The 17,345-nt window shown below is 43.3% G+C and overlaps 1 protein-coding gene across 3 annotated transcripts in view; it reads left to right on the forward strand.

Moving 5' to 3' along the window:
- stag3 (STAG3 cohesin complex component) overlaps positions 1 to 17,345 on the forward strand; it is a 51,886-nt gene that overhangs the window by 29,928 nt on the left and 4,613 nt on the right. For all 3 annotated transcript variants that reach the window (XM_029725153.1, XM_029725161.1, XM_029725170.1), the window contains exons 14-27: positions 3,777 to 3,891; positions 5,875 to 5,978; positions 6,112 to 6,204; positions 7,587 to 7,679; positions 7,911 to 8,111; positions 8,201 to 8,268; positions 8,409 to 8,496; positions 8,610 to 8,690; positions 9,222 to 9,314; positions 9,604 to 9,772; positions 9,916 to 10,055; positions 15,271 to 15,372; positions 15,454 to 15,590; positions 17,098 to 17,217. In XM_029725153.1, the coding sequence (XP_029581013.1) occupies positions 3,777 to 3,891; positions 5,875 to 5,978; positions 6,112 to 6,204; positions 7,587 to 7,679; positions 7,911 to 8,111; positions 8,201 to 8,268; positions 8,409 to 8,496; positions 8,610 to 8,690; positions 9,222 to 9,314; positions 9,604 to 9,772; positions 9,916 to 10,055; positions 15,271 to 15,372; positions 15,454 to 15,590; positions 17,098 to 17,217 (1,604 nt within the window). The remainder of the gene's footprint in view (positions 1 to 3,776; positions 3,892 to 5,874; positions 5,979 to 6,111; positions 6,205 to 7,586; positions 7,680 to 7,910; positions 8,112 to 8,200; positions 8,269 to 8,408; positions 8,497 to 8,609; positions 8,691 to 9,221; positions 9,315 to 9,603; positions 9,773 to 9,915; positions 10,056 to 15,270; positions 15,373 to 15,453; positions 15,591 to 17,097; positions 17,218 to 17,345) is intronic.

The raw sequence follows: 17,345 nt of genomic DNA on the forward strand, positions 1-17,345 counted from the left end.
TTAGAAATGTCCTTGTTTTTGAAAGAAAAGCACATTTCTTTGTCCATTGAAATAACATCAAATTGATCAGAAATACAGTGTAGACATTGTTAATGTTGTAACATTGTACTATTGTAGACTAGATGTAAACGGCTGATTTTTTTATGGAATATCTACACAGGCCCATTATCAGCAACCATCACTCCTGTGTTCCAAGTTTATCATTTTAAAAGGCTAATTGATCTTTAGAAAACCCTTTTGCAATTATGTTAGCACAGCTGAAAACTGTTGTTCTGATTAAAGAAGCAGTAAAACTGGCCTTCTTTAGACTAGTTGAGTATCTGGAGCATCGGCCTTTGTGGGTTTGATTACAGGCTCAAAATGGCCAGAAACAAAGAACTTTCTTCTGAAACTCATCAGTCTATTCTTGTTCTGAGAAATGAAGGCTATTCCATGCGAGAAATTGCCAAGAAACTGACGATCTCGTACAGCGCTGTGTACTACTCCCTTCACAGAACAGCGCAAACTGTCTCTAACCAGAATAGAAAGAAGAGTGGGAGGCCCCGGTGCACAACTGAATAAGTGGACAAGTACATTATAGTGTTTAGTTTGAGACAGACGCCTCACAAGTCCTCAACTGGCAGCTTCATTAAATAGTACCCGCAAAACACCAGTCTCAACGTCAACAGTGAAGAGGCGACTCCGGGATGCTGGCCTTCTAGGCAGAGTTGCAAAGAAAAAGTCATATCTCAGACTGGCCAATAAAAATGTAATATTAAGATGGGCAAAAGAACACGGACACTGGACAGAGGAAGATTGGAAAAAAGTGTTTGAGGTGTTCGGATCACAAAGAAGAACATTCGTGAGACATAGAAAAATGAAAAGATGGTGGAGGCAATGTGATGGTCTGGTGGTGCTTTGGTGGTAAAGTGGGAGATTTGTACAGGGTAAAAGGGATCTTGAAGAAGGAAGGCTATCACTCCATTTTGCAACGCCATGCAATACCCTGTGGACAGCGCTTAATTGGAACCAATTTCCTCCTAAAACAGGACAAAGACCAGCTCCAAACTATGCAAGAACTATTTAGGGAAGAAGCAGTCAGATGGTATTCTGTCTGTAATGGAGTAGCCAGCACAGTCAACACAATTATTATTTCAATTAAAAATCATTATTTATAACCTTGTCAACATCTTGACTATATTTCCTATTAATTTTGCAACTCATTTCATGTATGTTTTCATGGAAAACAAGGACATTTCTAAGTGACTTCAAACTTTTGAACCGTAGTGTACATTGTTACGTCATGCCAGTAAAGCGAATTGAATTGAAGAAATATGATGCGCTCTCTCTCCTGTCCCTCTCTCAATTCAATTTAAGGGCTTTATTGGCATGCGAAACATATGTTAACATTGCCAAAGCAAGTGAACTAGATAATTAACAAAAGTTAAGTAAACAATAAAATTGAGAAGTAAACATTACACTCACAAGAATTACAAAAGAATAAAGAAATTTCAAAGGTCATATTATGTGCAGATAGTTAAAGTACAAGGGAAAATAAATAAACATAAATATGGGTTATATTAGCAAAGGTGTTTGTTCTTCACTGGTTGCCCTTTCCTTGTGGCAACAGGTCACAAATCTTGCTGCTGTGATTGCACACTGTGGTATTTCACCCAATAGACATGGGAATTTATCAAAACTGGGTATGTTTTCTAATTCTTTGTGGATGTGTGTAATCTGAGTGAAATGTGTCTCTAATATGGTCATACATTTGTCAGGTTAGGAAGTGCAGCTCAGTTTCCACCTCATTTCCACCCCCTTCTGATAACCAGGTGGCGAATCGCATCTCTGCATGTCTGGCAGACATATCAGTGTGGATGACGGATCACCACCTCAAGCTGAACCTCGGCAAGACGGAGCTGCTTTTCCTCCCAGGGAAGGACTGCCCGTTCCATGATCTCGCCATCACGGTTAACAACTCCATTGTGTCCTCCTCCCAGAGTGCTAAGAACCTTGGCGTGACCCTGGACAACACCCTGTCGTTCTCCACTAACATCAAGGCGGTGACCCGATCCTGTAGGTTCATGCTCTACAACATTCGCAGAGTACGACCCTGCCTCACACAGGAAGCGGCGCAGGTCCTAATCCAGGCACTTGTCATCTCCCGTCTGGATTACTGCAACTCGCTGTTGGCTGGGCTCCCTGCCTGTGCCATTAAACCCCTACAACTCATCCAGAACGCCGCAGCCCGTCTGGTGTTCAACCTTCCCAAGTTCTCTCACGTCACCCCGCTCCTCCGCTCTCTCCACTGGCTTCCAGTTGAAGCTTGCATCCGCTACAAGACCATGGTGCTTGCCTACGGAGCCGGAGGGCACTGCGCTCATCCACCGCTGGCCTGCTGGCCCCCCTACCTCTGAGGAAGCACAGTTCCCGCTCAGCCCAGTCAAAACTGTTCGCTGCTCTGGCACCCCTATGGTGGAACAAGCTCCCTCACGACGCCAGGACAGCGGAGTCAATCACCACCTTCCGGAGACACCTGAAACCCCACCTCTTTAAGGAATACCAAGGATAGGATAAAGTAATCCTTCTAATCCCCCCCCCCCCTAAAATATTTAGATGCACTATTGTAAAGTGGTTGTTCCACTGGATATCATAAGGTGAATGCACCAATTTGTAAGTCGCTCTGGAAAAGAGCGTCTGCTAAATGACTTAAATGTAAATGTAAATGGGTAGTGTGCACATATCCTGTCTTCTCTGAGAGCCAGGTTGGCCTACAGCGACCTTTCTCAATATTAAGGCTATGCTCACTGAGTCTGTACATAGTCAAGGCTTTTCTTAAGTTTGGGTCAGTCACTGTTACGGGCAAATAGCATTATAGTATGCTCGGTTTTTTTGTTAATTCATTCCAATGTGTCAAATAATTGACTTTTTGCTTTCTTGTGATTTGGTTGGGTCTAATTGTGTTGCTGTCCTGGGGCTCTGTGGGGTCTGTTTGTGAGCAGATCCCCAGGACCAGCTTGCTTAGGGGACTCTTCTCCAGGTTCATCTCTCTGTAGGTGATGGCTTTGTTATGTAATGTTTGGGAGTCTCTTTTCTGGATTTTGATAATTAGTGGGTATCGGCCATATTCTCCTCTGCATGCATTATTTGGTGTTTTATGTTGTACACAGAGGATATTTTTGCAGAATTCTGCATGCAGAGTCTCAATTTGGTGTTTGTTCCATTTTGTGAATTCTTGGTTGATGAGTGGACTCCAGACCTCACAACTATACAGGGCAATGGGTTCTATAACTGATTCAAGTATTTTTTGCTAGATCCTAATTGGTCTGTCAAGTTTTATGTTCCCTTTGATGGCAAAGAAGGCCCTTTTTGCCTTGTCTCTCAGCTCGTTCACAGCTTTGTGGAAGATACCTGTGGTGCTGATGTTTAGAATCTGTGCTGAATATCTAGGTGCTGCTGTAGGCCCTCTCTCTCTCCCCTGTCTCTCCTGTGTCTCTCTCTCCTGTCGCTCTCTCCTGTGTCTCTCTCCTGTGTGTGTCTCTCTCTCTCTCCTGTGTCTCTCTCTCCTGTCTCTCATATTCAATACAGTTTCTGGGTCAAACACTTTTGCCTGGCTTAATTAATACAAATATTATAAAAACTTTTGAAATAAATAGCTTTTCCTTTTCAGTTTATTAGGTCATTGAATATGTCAGTTTAGTTCCGGAATTTACTGATAACATACTCTCCCTTTCATTCCTCCCCCTCTTTTCTCCCTTTCGATGTCTCTGAATCTCCCTCCCCCGTCTCTGTGTCAGTTCCATGAGCATGGGGCCTACCTGGTGGACAGTCTATGGGGTGTAGCAGGCTCTGAGCTGAGGGACTGGGACACCATGACATCACTGCTGGTACAGGAGGCTGACCAGGGACAAGGTACAGAGTTGGTTTAATGTTTACCTGACAACGACCATGCCGGTCGAAACGTTGCATTTCAATCACTCATAGCTCCTAAATGATCAGTTATTCTGAGCAAATTGTGAGCAGACATGTTGTTGTAAACCACTGGTAATGGACATTGTTGTTGTAAACCACTGGTAATGGACGTTGTTGCTGTAAACCACTGGTAATGGACGTTGTTGCTGTAAACCACTGGTAATGGACATTATCTTTGTAAACCACTGGTAATGGACATTGTTTTTGTAAACCACTGGTAATGAACATTGTTTTTGTAAACCACTGGTAATGGACATTCTCTTTGTAAACCACTGGTAATGGACATTGTTGCTGTAAACCACTGGTAATGGACATTATCTTTGTAAACCACTGGTAATGGACGTTGTTGCTGTAAACCACTGGTAAGGGACATTATCTTTGTAAACCACTGGTAATGGACATTGTTGCTGTAAACCACTGGTAATGGACATTATCTTTGTAAACCACTGGTAATGGACGTTGTTGCTGTAAACCACTGGTAATGGACATTGTTGTTGTAAACCACTGATAATGGACATTGTTGTTGTAAACCACTGGTAATGGACATTATCTTTGTAAACCACTGATAATGGACGTTGTTGTTGTAAACCACTGGTAATGGACATTATTTTTGTAAACCACTGGTAATGGACATTGTTGTTGTAAACCACTGGTAATGGACATTATCTTTGTAAACCACTGGTAATGGACATTGTTGTTGTAAACCACTGATAATGGACATTGTTGTTGTAAACCACTGGTAATGGACATTGTTGTTGTAAACCACTGGCAATGGACATTATTGTTGTTAACCACTGATAATGGACGTTGTTGCTGTAAACCACTGGTAATGGACATTGTTGTTGTAAACCACTGGTAATGGACATTGTTGTTGTAAACCACTGGTAATGGACATTGTTGTTGTAAACCACTGGTAATGGACATTGTTGTTGTAAACCACTGGTAATGGACATTGTTGTTGTAAACCACTGGTAATGGACGTTGTTGCTGTAAACCACTGGTAATGGACATTGTTGTTGTAAACCACTGGTAATGGACGTTGTTGCTGTAAACCACTGGTAATGGACATTGTTGCTGTAAACCACTGGTAATGGACATTGTTGTTGTAAACCACTGGTAATGGACATTGTTGTTGTAAACCACTGGTAATGGACATTGTTGTTGTAAACCACTGGTAATGGACATTGTTGTTGTAAACCACTGGTAATGGACATTGTTGTTGTAAACCACTGGTAATGGACATTGTTGTTGTAAACCACTGATAATGGACATTGTTGTTGTAAACCACTGGTAATGGACATTGTTGTTGTAAACCACTGATAATGGACATTGTTGTTGTAAACCACTGGTAATGGACATTGTTGTTGTAAACCACTGATAATGGACATTGTTGTTGTAAACCACTGATAATGGACATTGTTGTTGTAAACCACTGATAATGGACATTGTTGTTGTAAACCACTGGTAATGGACATTCTCTTTGTAAACCACTGGTAATGGACATTCTCTTTGTAAACCACTGGTAATGGACATTGTTGTTGTAAACCACTGGTAATGGACATTGTTGTTGTAAACCACTGGTAATGGACATTGTTGTTGTAAACCACTGGTAATGGACATTGTTGTTGTAAACCACTGGTAATGGACATTGTTGTTGTAAACCACTGGTAATGGACATTCTCTTTGTAAACCACTGGTAAAACATGTTCACTCTCTACCCTTGCCCCCTCTTCTTCTTTCCTGCTTTTCTTTCCTCGAATGCCCTCATCTTTTTCCCTCCCTCTTCTCTTTCTTCCCTCTCCCTCCTTCCCCGACTGTCCTCTTTCTATCCCTCACCTCGTTCTCCTTCCCTCATTCTCTCCCCCTCCATCCCTCCTTCCATCTTCCTCCCCATCCCTCCCCCTCGCTCTCTCTGTGTGTCAGGTCTGGTGGATGAGGAGGAGGGGGCGTTGATAGAGTTGATGATGTGTGCTGTCAGACAGGCAGCTGAAGGACACCCGCCTGTAGGAAGAGCTCAGGCCAAGAAGGTGACCACCACCAACACTAAACCATCAGACAGGAAAAAGACTGCAGGGTCACTAAATTGCATTGACGTGTGTGTGTGTGTTTTTACTTATTTTTATTTTAAATTTAAAAAATATATATTATATATTTTTTTAGATCCTGAGCATGAAGGATAAGAAGACCCAAGCCCAGGACAAGAGACGCATCACCACCCATTTTATCACCCTCCTGCCCCAGCTGCTGGCCAAGGTAGTGACAAAGAGTATCTTGATACCGCTGCATGATAAACCATTAGAAATGGATCCTAACACACCTGTCACTCAAACCCATCACCACATGCTACTATACCAGGGAAGGTATTCAGACCCCTTGACTTTTTCCAAAAATGTTTAGGTTACAGCCTTATTCTAAAAAATATATATATATTTTTTAATCCTCATAAATCGACACACAATAACCCAGAATGACAAAGCAAAAACAGGTTTTTATAAAGGTTTGCTTATTTATTAAAAATGTAAAATCACATTTACATAAGGTTTCAGACCCTTTACTCAGTACTTTGTTGAAGCACCTTTGGCAGCGATTACAGCCTTGAGTCTTATTGGGTATGACACTACAAGCTTGACACATCTGTATTTGGGGAGTTTCTCCCATTCTTCTCTGCAGATCCTCTCAAGCTCTGTCAGGTTCGATGGCAAGCCTTGCTTTTCAGGTCTCTCCAGAGATGTTCGATAGTGTTCAAGTCCGGGCTCTGGCTGGGCCACTCAAGGACATTCAGAGACTTGTCCCGAAGCCACCCCTGCGTTGTCTTGGCTGTGTATTTAGGGTCATTGTCCTGTTGGAAGGTGAACCTTCGCCCCAGTCTGTGGTCCTGAGCACTCTGGAGCAGGTTTTCATCAAGGATCTCTGTGCTTTGCTCTGTTCATCTTTGCCTCGATCCTGACTAGTCTCCCAGTCCCTGTGGCTGAAAAACATCCCCACAGTGTAATACTGCCACCACCATGCTTCACCGTAGGGTGCCAGGTTTCCTCCAGACATGATGCTTGGCATTCAGGCCAAAGAGTTCAATCATGGTTTCATCAGACCAGAGAATCTTGTTTCTCATGGTCTGAGAGTCTTTAGGTGCCTTTTGCCAAACTCCACGTGGGCTGTCATGTGCCTTTTACTGAGGAGTGGCTTCCGTCTGGTCACTTTACCATAAAGGCCTGATTGGTGGAGTGCTGCAGAAATGGTTGTCCTTCTCCCATCTCCACAGAGGAACTCTGGAGCTCTGTCAGAGTGACCATCGGGTTCTTGGTTACCTCCCTGACCAAGACCCTTCTCCCACGATTGCTCAGTTTGGCTGGGCGGACAGCTCTAGGAAGAGTCTTGGTGGTTCCAAACTTCTTCCATTTAAGAATGACGGAGGCCACTGTGTAACGTAACAAAACGTGTAAAAAGTCAAGGGGTCTGAATACTTTCTGAAGGCCCTGTATAGTTCATATATTATGTTTTAGGACTGGTTTTTCAATGATTGAGTTATTTCAGGGTTGTTTATGGATGTGTGACTTGATCACCATGGCTATTTGATGTTACTAACATATTTCTGATTCTAATCTTTTTTCAAATTGTTTTGTAATTTTGTCACACAGTACTCGGCGGATGTGGAGAAAGTGACTTGCCTTCTGAAGGCTCCGCTTCATTTTGACCTGGAGACCTACAGCAGCACTGGTAGACTGGAGAAGGTGAGAGAGTACGAGAGATGTTTTTTTACTCGGACACTACTCCTATTTTCTCCCACTCAATACCTCCCTCGACCCACCAGTTGAGAATCGCTGGCAGAGAGAGCACCCTTTACACAGCTGCTCCCTTTGTAGGCTAAAGTATAACATTACACAAGGGTTGTCAACTCAAGTCACATGACTTGGACTCAAGTGCAACTTCTCTGTTTATTCCCCCCCCATCTCCCCCTTCAGTATCTGGATCTGCTGCTGGCCCAGGTGTGTGGCATCGTGGAGAAGCACACGGAGTCTGGTGTTTTGGAAGCGTGTGCTCGCGTGGCGTGTGCCCTCTGCCACGACAAGTACACCTTCTCCGGCCGTGCCGACCTGGTCGTCAGCCAGCTACTGGACAGTCTGACCGACCGCTTCAGCTCCCACCTCAACGAGCTGCTGCAGGTACACACACACACACACACACACACACACACACACACACTTGAAGCATTGTGATGATGTTCTATCCCTCCATCTATCCCCCTGCTCAGGGCACTGCTGATGAAGATGAGGTGTACAGTGCTGCTACTGCCCTGACGAGGATCGCAGCCTTCAGCAGGTACACGTGTGTGTGTGTGTGTGTGTGTGTGTGTGTGTGTGTGTGTGTGTGTGTGTGTGTGTGTGTGTGTGTGTGTGTGTGTGTGTGTGTGTGTGCGCACCATATTGGTGTTAGACTGATACTGAGGTGTGTGTTTTCAGTGCCAAGGACCTGACTTCATGGAAGCTGTTTGAACCCTGCTTTCAGCTGCTGAAGAGTGGAGTGGAGTCCAGAGACATCGACAAAGAGGTGTGTGTCCATATACACACACACTCACTGACACACACACCTATTGAACATTGCAGGAAGAAGTGTCATGTAAAATAACCAAACTCCATCAGTGTTGTCCCATGTCGTTTCAGCTGATGGTTCCTGCTCTGAAGTGTGCGGCGTTCCACGTGCTCTGGGAGAAAGTCAGGGTGGCCAACTCTACACCAACCAAGGTGCTCATAGCATGGCACTGCCCGTCTGGCTTCTCCACCCACTAAGTTAGAGCATGGCACTGCCTGCCTGCCTTGTTAAGATGGCCCTACTTCCCTACCTTATGTACCCACTGAGGTGCCCCCCTTAGAGCATGGCACTGCTAACCTGTCAGATTTACCAGCTCACCAGCTGTGTGGACAGCAGGCAATTAACACAGCAATCTGTTGGAGTGCACCACAGCGACACTCACAGGCTCAGTCTCACACACAGACACACACATGCAAACAGTTATGACTAGGCATTCACATTGGTTGTTTACCCAAGCTTGAGCCTCGGCATAAACACAGACAAATAATTTTCTTAGTACTGCTTAGTCACTGTCTGTCACCGTTGTTCTCAATCTGTTGCTCTGTCCCTCTCTCTCACTCTCCCTCACCGTCCCTCACTCTCCCTCTCTCTCTCTCTCTCTCCCTCACACACACACATCATGTACACACACATCTGCAAATTCACATGTACCCGTGCACCATTCTTTCACACACCCCTCCAAGGCAGAGGTAAAGCGTCTGAAGAAGGAGGTGCGTTCTTTCTGCATCGTCTGTCAGAGCTGCCTGTCTGTGGGCCAGCCAGAGATCAGAGACCAGGTTAGTGGGGGGGTTGATATGTGTGTGTGTGTGTTCAACAGGGTTGAGGTCATTTCGAATTGAAGGCAGTCAATTCAAGAAGTTAACTCACATTTCTAATTCAATAACTGAAAAGGGTCATCTATTTTCAAATGACTTCTGAGTAAACTGAACAGGAGAAGCTATTTATGGCATGTTTTTTAACACATGTATTTTTTTATTATTCATGACTTGACTGACATCAATTGGAATTAAGCACAAACCCTGGTGCTGGAGTGTGTGTTGATGTGTTGTGTCTCTCCCTCGGTAGGCGTTTGAGCTGCTGTGTGACATGCTGCTGTTGTTTGGGGTGAGCTCAGTGAGGTCTCAGCCCACCTTGCAGCCCCTGGCCCACCCCCCCTCCGACTCCCTCCGCTTCGACATGGCTGCCTTCCTCCTTGACTATGTCTTCACTGAGCCTGACGACGACCAACTGTCCGGTAGGGCAACCATCACAACTACACTACCTACACCAAAATGGCACCCTACTCCCTATTTAGTGTACCACTTCTGACCTGGGCCATCTCGTTCTCTCTTCTCACCCCCTGCTATCTCGCTCCCTCTCCCTCACTTCTTTCTCCAGGTGAGGCAGAGGGAGTTGAGGAGGTGAAGATGGCTACTCTCCAGCGGCGGCGCAACCAGCTGGCCGGCTATTGTAAACTGGTTATCTACGGCATCCTGGATCTCAGCACTGCCACTGATGTCTTCAAATACTACAGCAAGGTAGAGGAGACAGAGGGGAGGGGAGAGAGAGAGGGGGGAGACAGATAAATAAGAGTGGGAGAACAGGGAAAGAAGGATGGGAGAGGAATGAGAAAGGGGTAGAAATGGGGAGGGAATGAGAGAAAAGATGGAAGACGAAAAGAGCGAAATAGAGGATTAGTGAGAGAAGGGCATGAGAGGGGGGAATGTGCAGTGAGTGAGAGGACAGGAGGATGATGGAAGGGAGGAGTGTGAGAAAAAGTGGAGGAAGGGTTAAAAGGTGGAGGAGGAGGGGTTAAAAGGTGGAGGAGGAGGGGTAAGAAAGTGGAGGAGGGGTGCGAAGGTGGAGGAGGAGGGGTGCGAAGGAGGAGGGGTGCTAAGGTGGAGGAGGAGGGGTGCTAAGGTGGAGGAGTTCGGGGTGCGAAGGTGGTGGTGGAGGGGTGAGAAGGTGGAGGAGTTCGGGGTGCGAAGGTAGAGGTGGAGGGGTGTGGAGGTGGAGGGGTGTGGAGGTGGAGGGGTGCGAAGGTGGAGGAGGAGGGGTGAGAAGGTGGAGGGAGAAGGGTGAGAAGGTGGAGGAGGGGTGAGAAGGTGGAGGAGGGGTGAGAAGGTGGAGGAGGGGTGCGAAGGTGGAGGAGGAGGAGGGGTGCGAAGGTGGAGGAGGGGTGAGAAGGTGGAGGGAGAAGGTGGTGGAGGGGTGAGAAGGTGGAGGAGGGTGTCATGACTTGGCCCTTTCTGGGTATAGATCGTGGCTTCCCCCTCCCTCTCATTCTCTCCTACACCCAGGTTCTGTTATCTCAGGTCGTAAATTGCTGGCGGAGACTCTCCCCCTGGCCATGCAGTATGGAGAGAGAGACACAGAACAAAGGATTTCACGTGGCGAACTCCTAAATCCCCAAAATGGGAATATGAAACAAAATGTCCACTTGTGAGAAGGTGGGAATGGTCCGTGGACACTTAAGGGACGGGTATGACGAATGTGTTTCATTTGGTGACCTCAGAGACGACAGGAAACACACATAACTATATCTCTGAATGTGTACATTTCTTAATTATGGGGTTAGCATCTAATTCTTGTATAAAATTAATGAGTAAAGATTAAACTATTTGTGAAATGATGTAATGTGACCTTAAACCTTTAATGTGAGAGAATTGTATTCCCTTTCAAGTGTAACTAAGTCATTGGCCCGCCCCCGTGAGTACAGACACGATCAGGCTTCATAGAACCGCCTTTTCTACTGTTACAAATAAAGCCCCCTCCTGAGGAAATCCTCTTCAGACCACGCGTACCTCGGTGTAAGCTGAGGTGGCACAGGTTTGAGTACCAAGACTAAGCAAACCCACAGCGTGACCTGTGATTGCGAATAGTTATTGAATTCCTAACCATACCACGTGGAGCATTGGCTACACGGCTGGAAATGGTTAAACTCTGAGACTATCAATCCCTACAGAAGGTAGAGCAAATCTTAGATATAAATTACTAGTCTGCAGCTAGAAATTATGTCAACCTGGGATGCGAATACCGGCAACCACCGAAACATCTATTCTATGAGAACGTTTCTGAATGGTACTCTGAAGTATCCATTCTAACCACGACAGACTTGATCTTCAGGGAAACAGAGAGAGAGAAAGAGACGGATGAACTGACTCTCCAACAGAAAATATCACGACACATGGGCGTAAATATATATTGATTGCAATTATTCCCGAATGAGTGAGCGTTCATGTGCAAAGGATTAGCATTTCAATTAATATAATTATCAACTGTGTGTAGTGATCCGTTTTTCCTTTCCTGCTCTTTCTCAGTCCCCACACACTTCCCTTTGTCCACCAATCTGTCATATCGGCTTAGCCCACTAGGGAATCTTCCCTATCATTTGTTAGTAACATATGTACTGTTTGTTTGTTTATGCATTTCTGTGATTATTTAGTTAGTTAGTAAATAAATGATTAACCTGTCTGGGATATGTGGGACGCTAGCATCCCACCGGCGGGACACACTACCAACAGCCAGTGAAATAGCAGGGCGCCAAATTCAAAACAACAAAAATCTCATAATTCACATTTCTCAAACATACAACTATTTTACACCATTTTAAAGATGAACTTCTCGTTAATCCAACCACATTGTCCGATTTCAAAAAGGCTTTACGGCGAAAGCATAGCATTAGATTATGTTAGGACAGCGCCTAAACAAGAAAAACCACACAGCCATTTTCCAAGCAAGGAGAGGTGTCACAAAAACCAGAAATACAGCTAAAATGAATCACTAACCTTTGATGATCTTCATCAGATGGCACTCATAGGACTTCATGTTACACAATACATGTATGTTTTGCTCAATAAAGTTCATATTTATATCCAAAAACCCCATTTTACATTGGCGTGTAATGTTCAGAAATGTTTTGCCTCCCAAAACTTCCGGTGAATGAGCACATCAATTTACAGAAATACTCATCATAAACGTTGATAAAATATTAAACTGTTATTCAAAGAATTATAGATACACTTCTCCTTAATGCAACCGCTGTGTCAGATTTCAAAAAAACTTTACAGCGAAAGCACACTTTGCAATAATCTGAGTACAGCATTCATACACAAAACCAAACCCGCCATTTTGTGGAGTCAACAAAACTCAGAAATAATATTATAAATATTCACTTACCTTTGATGATCTTCGTCGGAATGCACTCCCAGGTATCCCAGTTCCCCAATAAATGTTCATTTGTTTTGATAAAATCCATATATATGTCCAAATACCTCCTTTTTGTTCGCGCATTCGGTCGAGTACTCCAAATGCGCTGTACTCTCGCATTAAATTCAGACGAAAAGTCAAAATAGTTCCATTACAGTTTGAAGAAACATGTCAAACGATGTATAGAATCAATCTTTAGGATGTTTTTATCATAAATCTTCCATAATATTCCAACCGGACTAGACCTTTGTCTTCAAAAAAGAAAAGGAACACAGCTAACTTTCACATGAGCGCGTGCCTCTGAGCTCATGTCATTTTCTCACTCATCTACTTCCAGGAGCTCTTATTCTCTTCCCAGTCACAGTAGAAGCATGAAACAACGTTCTAAAGACTGTTGACATCTAGTGGAAGCCTTAGGAAGTGCAAAATGAACCCTAAGTCACTGTATACTGTATAGGCAATCACTTGAAAAACTACAAACCTCAGATTTCCACACTTCCTGGTTGGATTTTTTCTCAGGTTTTTGCCTGCCATATGAGTTCTGTTATACTCACAGACATCATTCAAACAGTTTTAGAAACGTCAGTGTTTTCTATCCAAATCTACTAATAATATGCATATCCTACCTTCTGAGCCTGAGTAGCAGGCAGTTTACTACGGGCACGCCTTTCATCCGGACGTCAAAATACTGCCCCCTACCCTAGAGAAGTTAAGCCAATTGGTGTATGGATGATTTATAGTAAAGGCTGGGTTCGTGCAGATAACCAACAATTTACGACGTTTGGAATGAGACTGACGTGAGGTAAAGAATAATTCATTAATAGAAGACTAATTGATCAGATATGAAAATATCTGAAGTTATATTCTGAAAATTATAACTTTGTAGTCTGAAGATTTTCTGTGGTGCCTTGACTTCCTTGTTAATTACATTTACATGATTAGTTTAATCACGTAATAATAATTACAGAGAATTGATTTGATAAAAATAACAGTCTTCACTTTTAATGATGCCAAAGACATGACAAGGGGTTAGAGAAGGATGGTAGGATATCTGAAGAGGAGGAGTGAGTCAGGGAAAAGAGTGGGTGAGAGACTAACTGGTGAAAGTGGTAGCTGTATTAGAGAAATAGTAACAGCCTCTTTTTGTAGCCACTAAAGGCATCAGCATGCTTGAGTTCGGCTGGCGGCTCACTGAAGTTGGCTAGGCAAACCGAACGAGTGCTCACATACTTCCTTAAAAGACCTTTGCTTGAAAAATGAGAAAAAAGCGTAAGTAGTACTTTGTCCATTTTGAGACACCGTAGCCAGTATACATTTACTCAAAATTGTAAGCGAATTAATCCAAGATAACTCAAGAAATCTGTCATAAATGTTGACGTTTTTGCCGAGGATATCTTAGTCGAACAATTTTACATCTAAGATTTGGTGCAGTATTTCTAAATGACAAAATGTGCATGAAACTGAGTCAATACTCGTTGAATGACATCAAATACTTTATTGAAGAATCCCTACTGTTGACCAATCACTGACGACGGCTTGCCTTAAGAAAAAATTATGTGTGCCCGAAACAAACGAAAAAACCCTTACCGAAGTCCAAAACAAACAAAAATGTCACAAAATGTCGTCATAACATATGCAGGAACTCTTTCGAACTGATTCGGTTGGGAAGCATGCAGACGCCTTAACTCTTCCATGGTTCGTTGGACAAAGCCTTTCAGGAAAATAAAGGGCGTTTTGGTAGGGTTTTTTGGATAAATGCCAAAAATAGATCAGTGGTAAACACAGGGTTAGGAGATCTTATACGTTTTGTTCTATGATATCATCTTCATCAGCTAATGTCACTTTTAGTGAATTTAAGAATTTATGTTATAAAAAAGCACAAAGGCTTCATAATTAATAAATGCCATGTTAACTGACTGAAATTATCTCAAAGAACAACGCGTTTAAGATCTCTTGAGCCTGTGTTAATCTCAGACCTTATTATCAGCATTTATCCCAAAACCCTATTCTTTCTCTATTCATTTTCCCCATAGGGATAGTTGAACCAACCAGAGGAAACTAATTTCCGGGTTTTAGGACTACTAGCTGGCGAACTCTATATGTAGCTATAGAAATGCAGAGATGGACAGGAAGAACTAAAGAGAGATGGAGAGGTAGAACCAGAGAGATGGAGAGGTAGAACCAGAGAGATGGAGAGGTAGAACCAGAGAGAAGGAGAGGTAGAACCAGGGAGATACAGAGAGATGGAGAGGTAGAACCAGAGAGATACAGAGAGATATGGGGAGGTAGAACCAGAGAGATATGGGGAGGTAGAACCAGAGAGCTGGAGAGGTAGAACCATAGAAATACAGAGAGAATGAATCATTGTCATTTTAGAAGTAGAACCATAGAAATAGAATGAATCATTGTAATTATAGAGGTAGAACCATAGAAATTGGATGAATCATTGTATTTATAGAGGTAGAACCATAGAAATTGGATGAATCATTGTATTTATAGAGGTAGAACCATAGAGAGGGTGACAGTCTTGTCTACTTCCTCTAGTTCTACAAAGACTACGGTGACATCATCAAGGAGACTCTGAGCAAAACCAAGATGATCAGTCCAGTGCAGAGCGCCAAGACTGTCTGCCTGAGTCTGCAGCAGGTGTGTGCGTGCGTAAATTAAATAATATGTTTGTTACAGATGTATTATATATTCATATATTACTAATTGTGTGTGTGTCAGTTGTTCTCAGCACTGGCTCCAGAGTGCGTTGGTGGAGGCCAGGAGTTTGGGGAGATCAGAGAGCTAGCTAAAAGGCTGGCCATGAGCTTCGGCATAGACCTCCACCGCGTCCGCAAACCATTGGTGTCCCTGCACATGTCAGTCACAAATACACACTAAATGTCAATATACACTACCGTTCAAAAGTTTGTGGTCACTTAGAAATGTCCTTGTTTTTGAAATAAAAGCTCATTTTTGGTCCATTAAAATAATGTCAAATTGATCAGAAATACAGTGTAGACATTGTTAATGTTGTACATGACTATTGTAGCTGGAAACAACAGATTTTTTATGGAATATCTACATAGGCGTACAGAGGCCCATTATCAGCAACCATCACTCCTGTGTTCGAATAACATGTTGTGTTAGCTAATCCAAGTTTATATTTTGAAAAGGCTAATTGATCGTTAGAAAACCCTTTTGCAATTATGTTAGCACAGCTGAAAACTGTTGTCCTGATTAAAGAAGCAATACAACTGGCCTTCTTTAGACTAGTTCAGATGCCTCACAAGTCCTCAACTGGCAGCTTCATTAAAGTGTACCTGCAAAACACCAGTCTCAACGTCAACAGTGAAGATGCGACTCTAGGATACTGGCCTTCTATGCAGAGTTCCTCTGTCCAGTGTCTGTGTTCTTTTGACCATCTTAATCTTACATTTTTATTGGCCAGTCTGAGATATGGCTTTTTCTTTGCAACTCTGCCAAGAAAACCAGCATCCCGGACTCGCCTCTTCACGGTTGACGTTGAGACTGGTGTTTTGCGGGTAACATTTAATGAAGCTGCCAGTTGAGGACTTGTGAGGCATCTGTTTCTCAAACTAGACACTCTAATGTACTTGTCCTCTTGCTCAGTTGTGCACCGGGGCCTCCCACTCCTCTTTGTATTCTGGTTAGGGCCAGATTGCGCTGTTCTGTGAAGGGAGTAGTACACAGCGCTGTACGAGATCTTCAGTTTCTTGGCAATTTCTCACATGGAATAGCCTTCATTTCTCAGAACAAGAATAGACTGACCAGTTTCAGAAGACAGTTATTTGTTTCTGGCCATTTTGAGCCTGTAATTGAACCCACAAATGCTGATGCTCCAGATACTCAACTAGTCTAAAGAAGGCCAGTTGTATTGCTTCTTTAATCAGGACAACAGTTTTCAGCTGTGCTAACATAATTGCAAAATGGTTTTCTAATGATCAATTAGCCTTTTAAAATGATAAACATGGATTAGCTAACACAAAGCGCCATTGGAACACAGGAGTGATGGTTGCTGATAATGGGCCTCTGTACACCTATGTAGATATTCCATAAAAAATCTGCCATTTCCAGGTACAATAGTCATTTTCAACATTAACAATGTCTACACTGTATTTCTGATAAATGTTATGTTATGTAATGGACAAAAAATGTGCTTTTTAAAAACAAGGACATTTCTAAGTGACCACAAACTTTTGAACGGTAGTGTATGTATTGTTCCAATTGAGAAATTAATTGTGCAGCCAGTAATTTACAAAAACATACGCACACTTGACAAAAAATCTGTTTTCAGCTCAAACTTTTTGATAAATAAAGTTATGTCTAACTGGTATGTAGAACAAAGTGTTCTCTGTTGGTCAGGGATGGCATCCGGTTTGCGTTACGGGAGGCAGCAGAGGTGGAGCAACCCCCCAACCTGCCCTTCCTTGAGATACTCAGCGAGTTCAGTTTCAAACTCCTACGTCAGGACCGAGCCCAGCTGTGAGTCACACACACAGCAACTAGACGCATAAGGATATGCATGTCCTTTTTCTCACATTTCACTCTTGCACACATGAAACACAAATAGAGCTGTCCGTTTGTTTCAGATCGACATGAAGTGCCTAAAG

Source organism: Salmo trutta, chromosome 3, assembly GCF_901001165.1.
Source record: "Salmo trutta chromosome 3, fSalTru1.1, whole genome shotgun sequence".
Taxonomy (NCBI): domain Eukaryota; kingdom Metazoa; phylum Chordata; class Actinopteri; order Salmoniformes; family Salmonidae; genus Salmo; species Salmo trutta.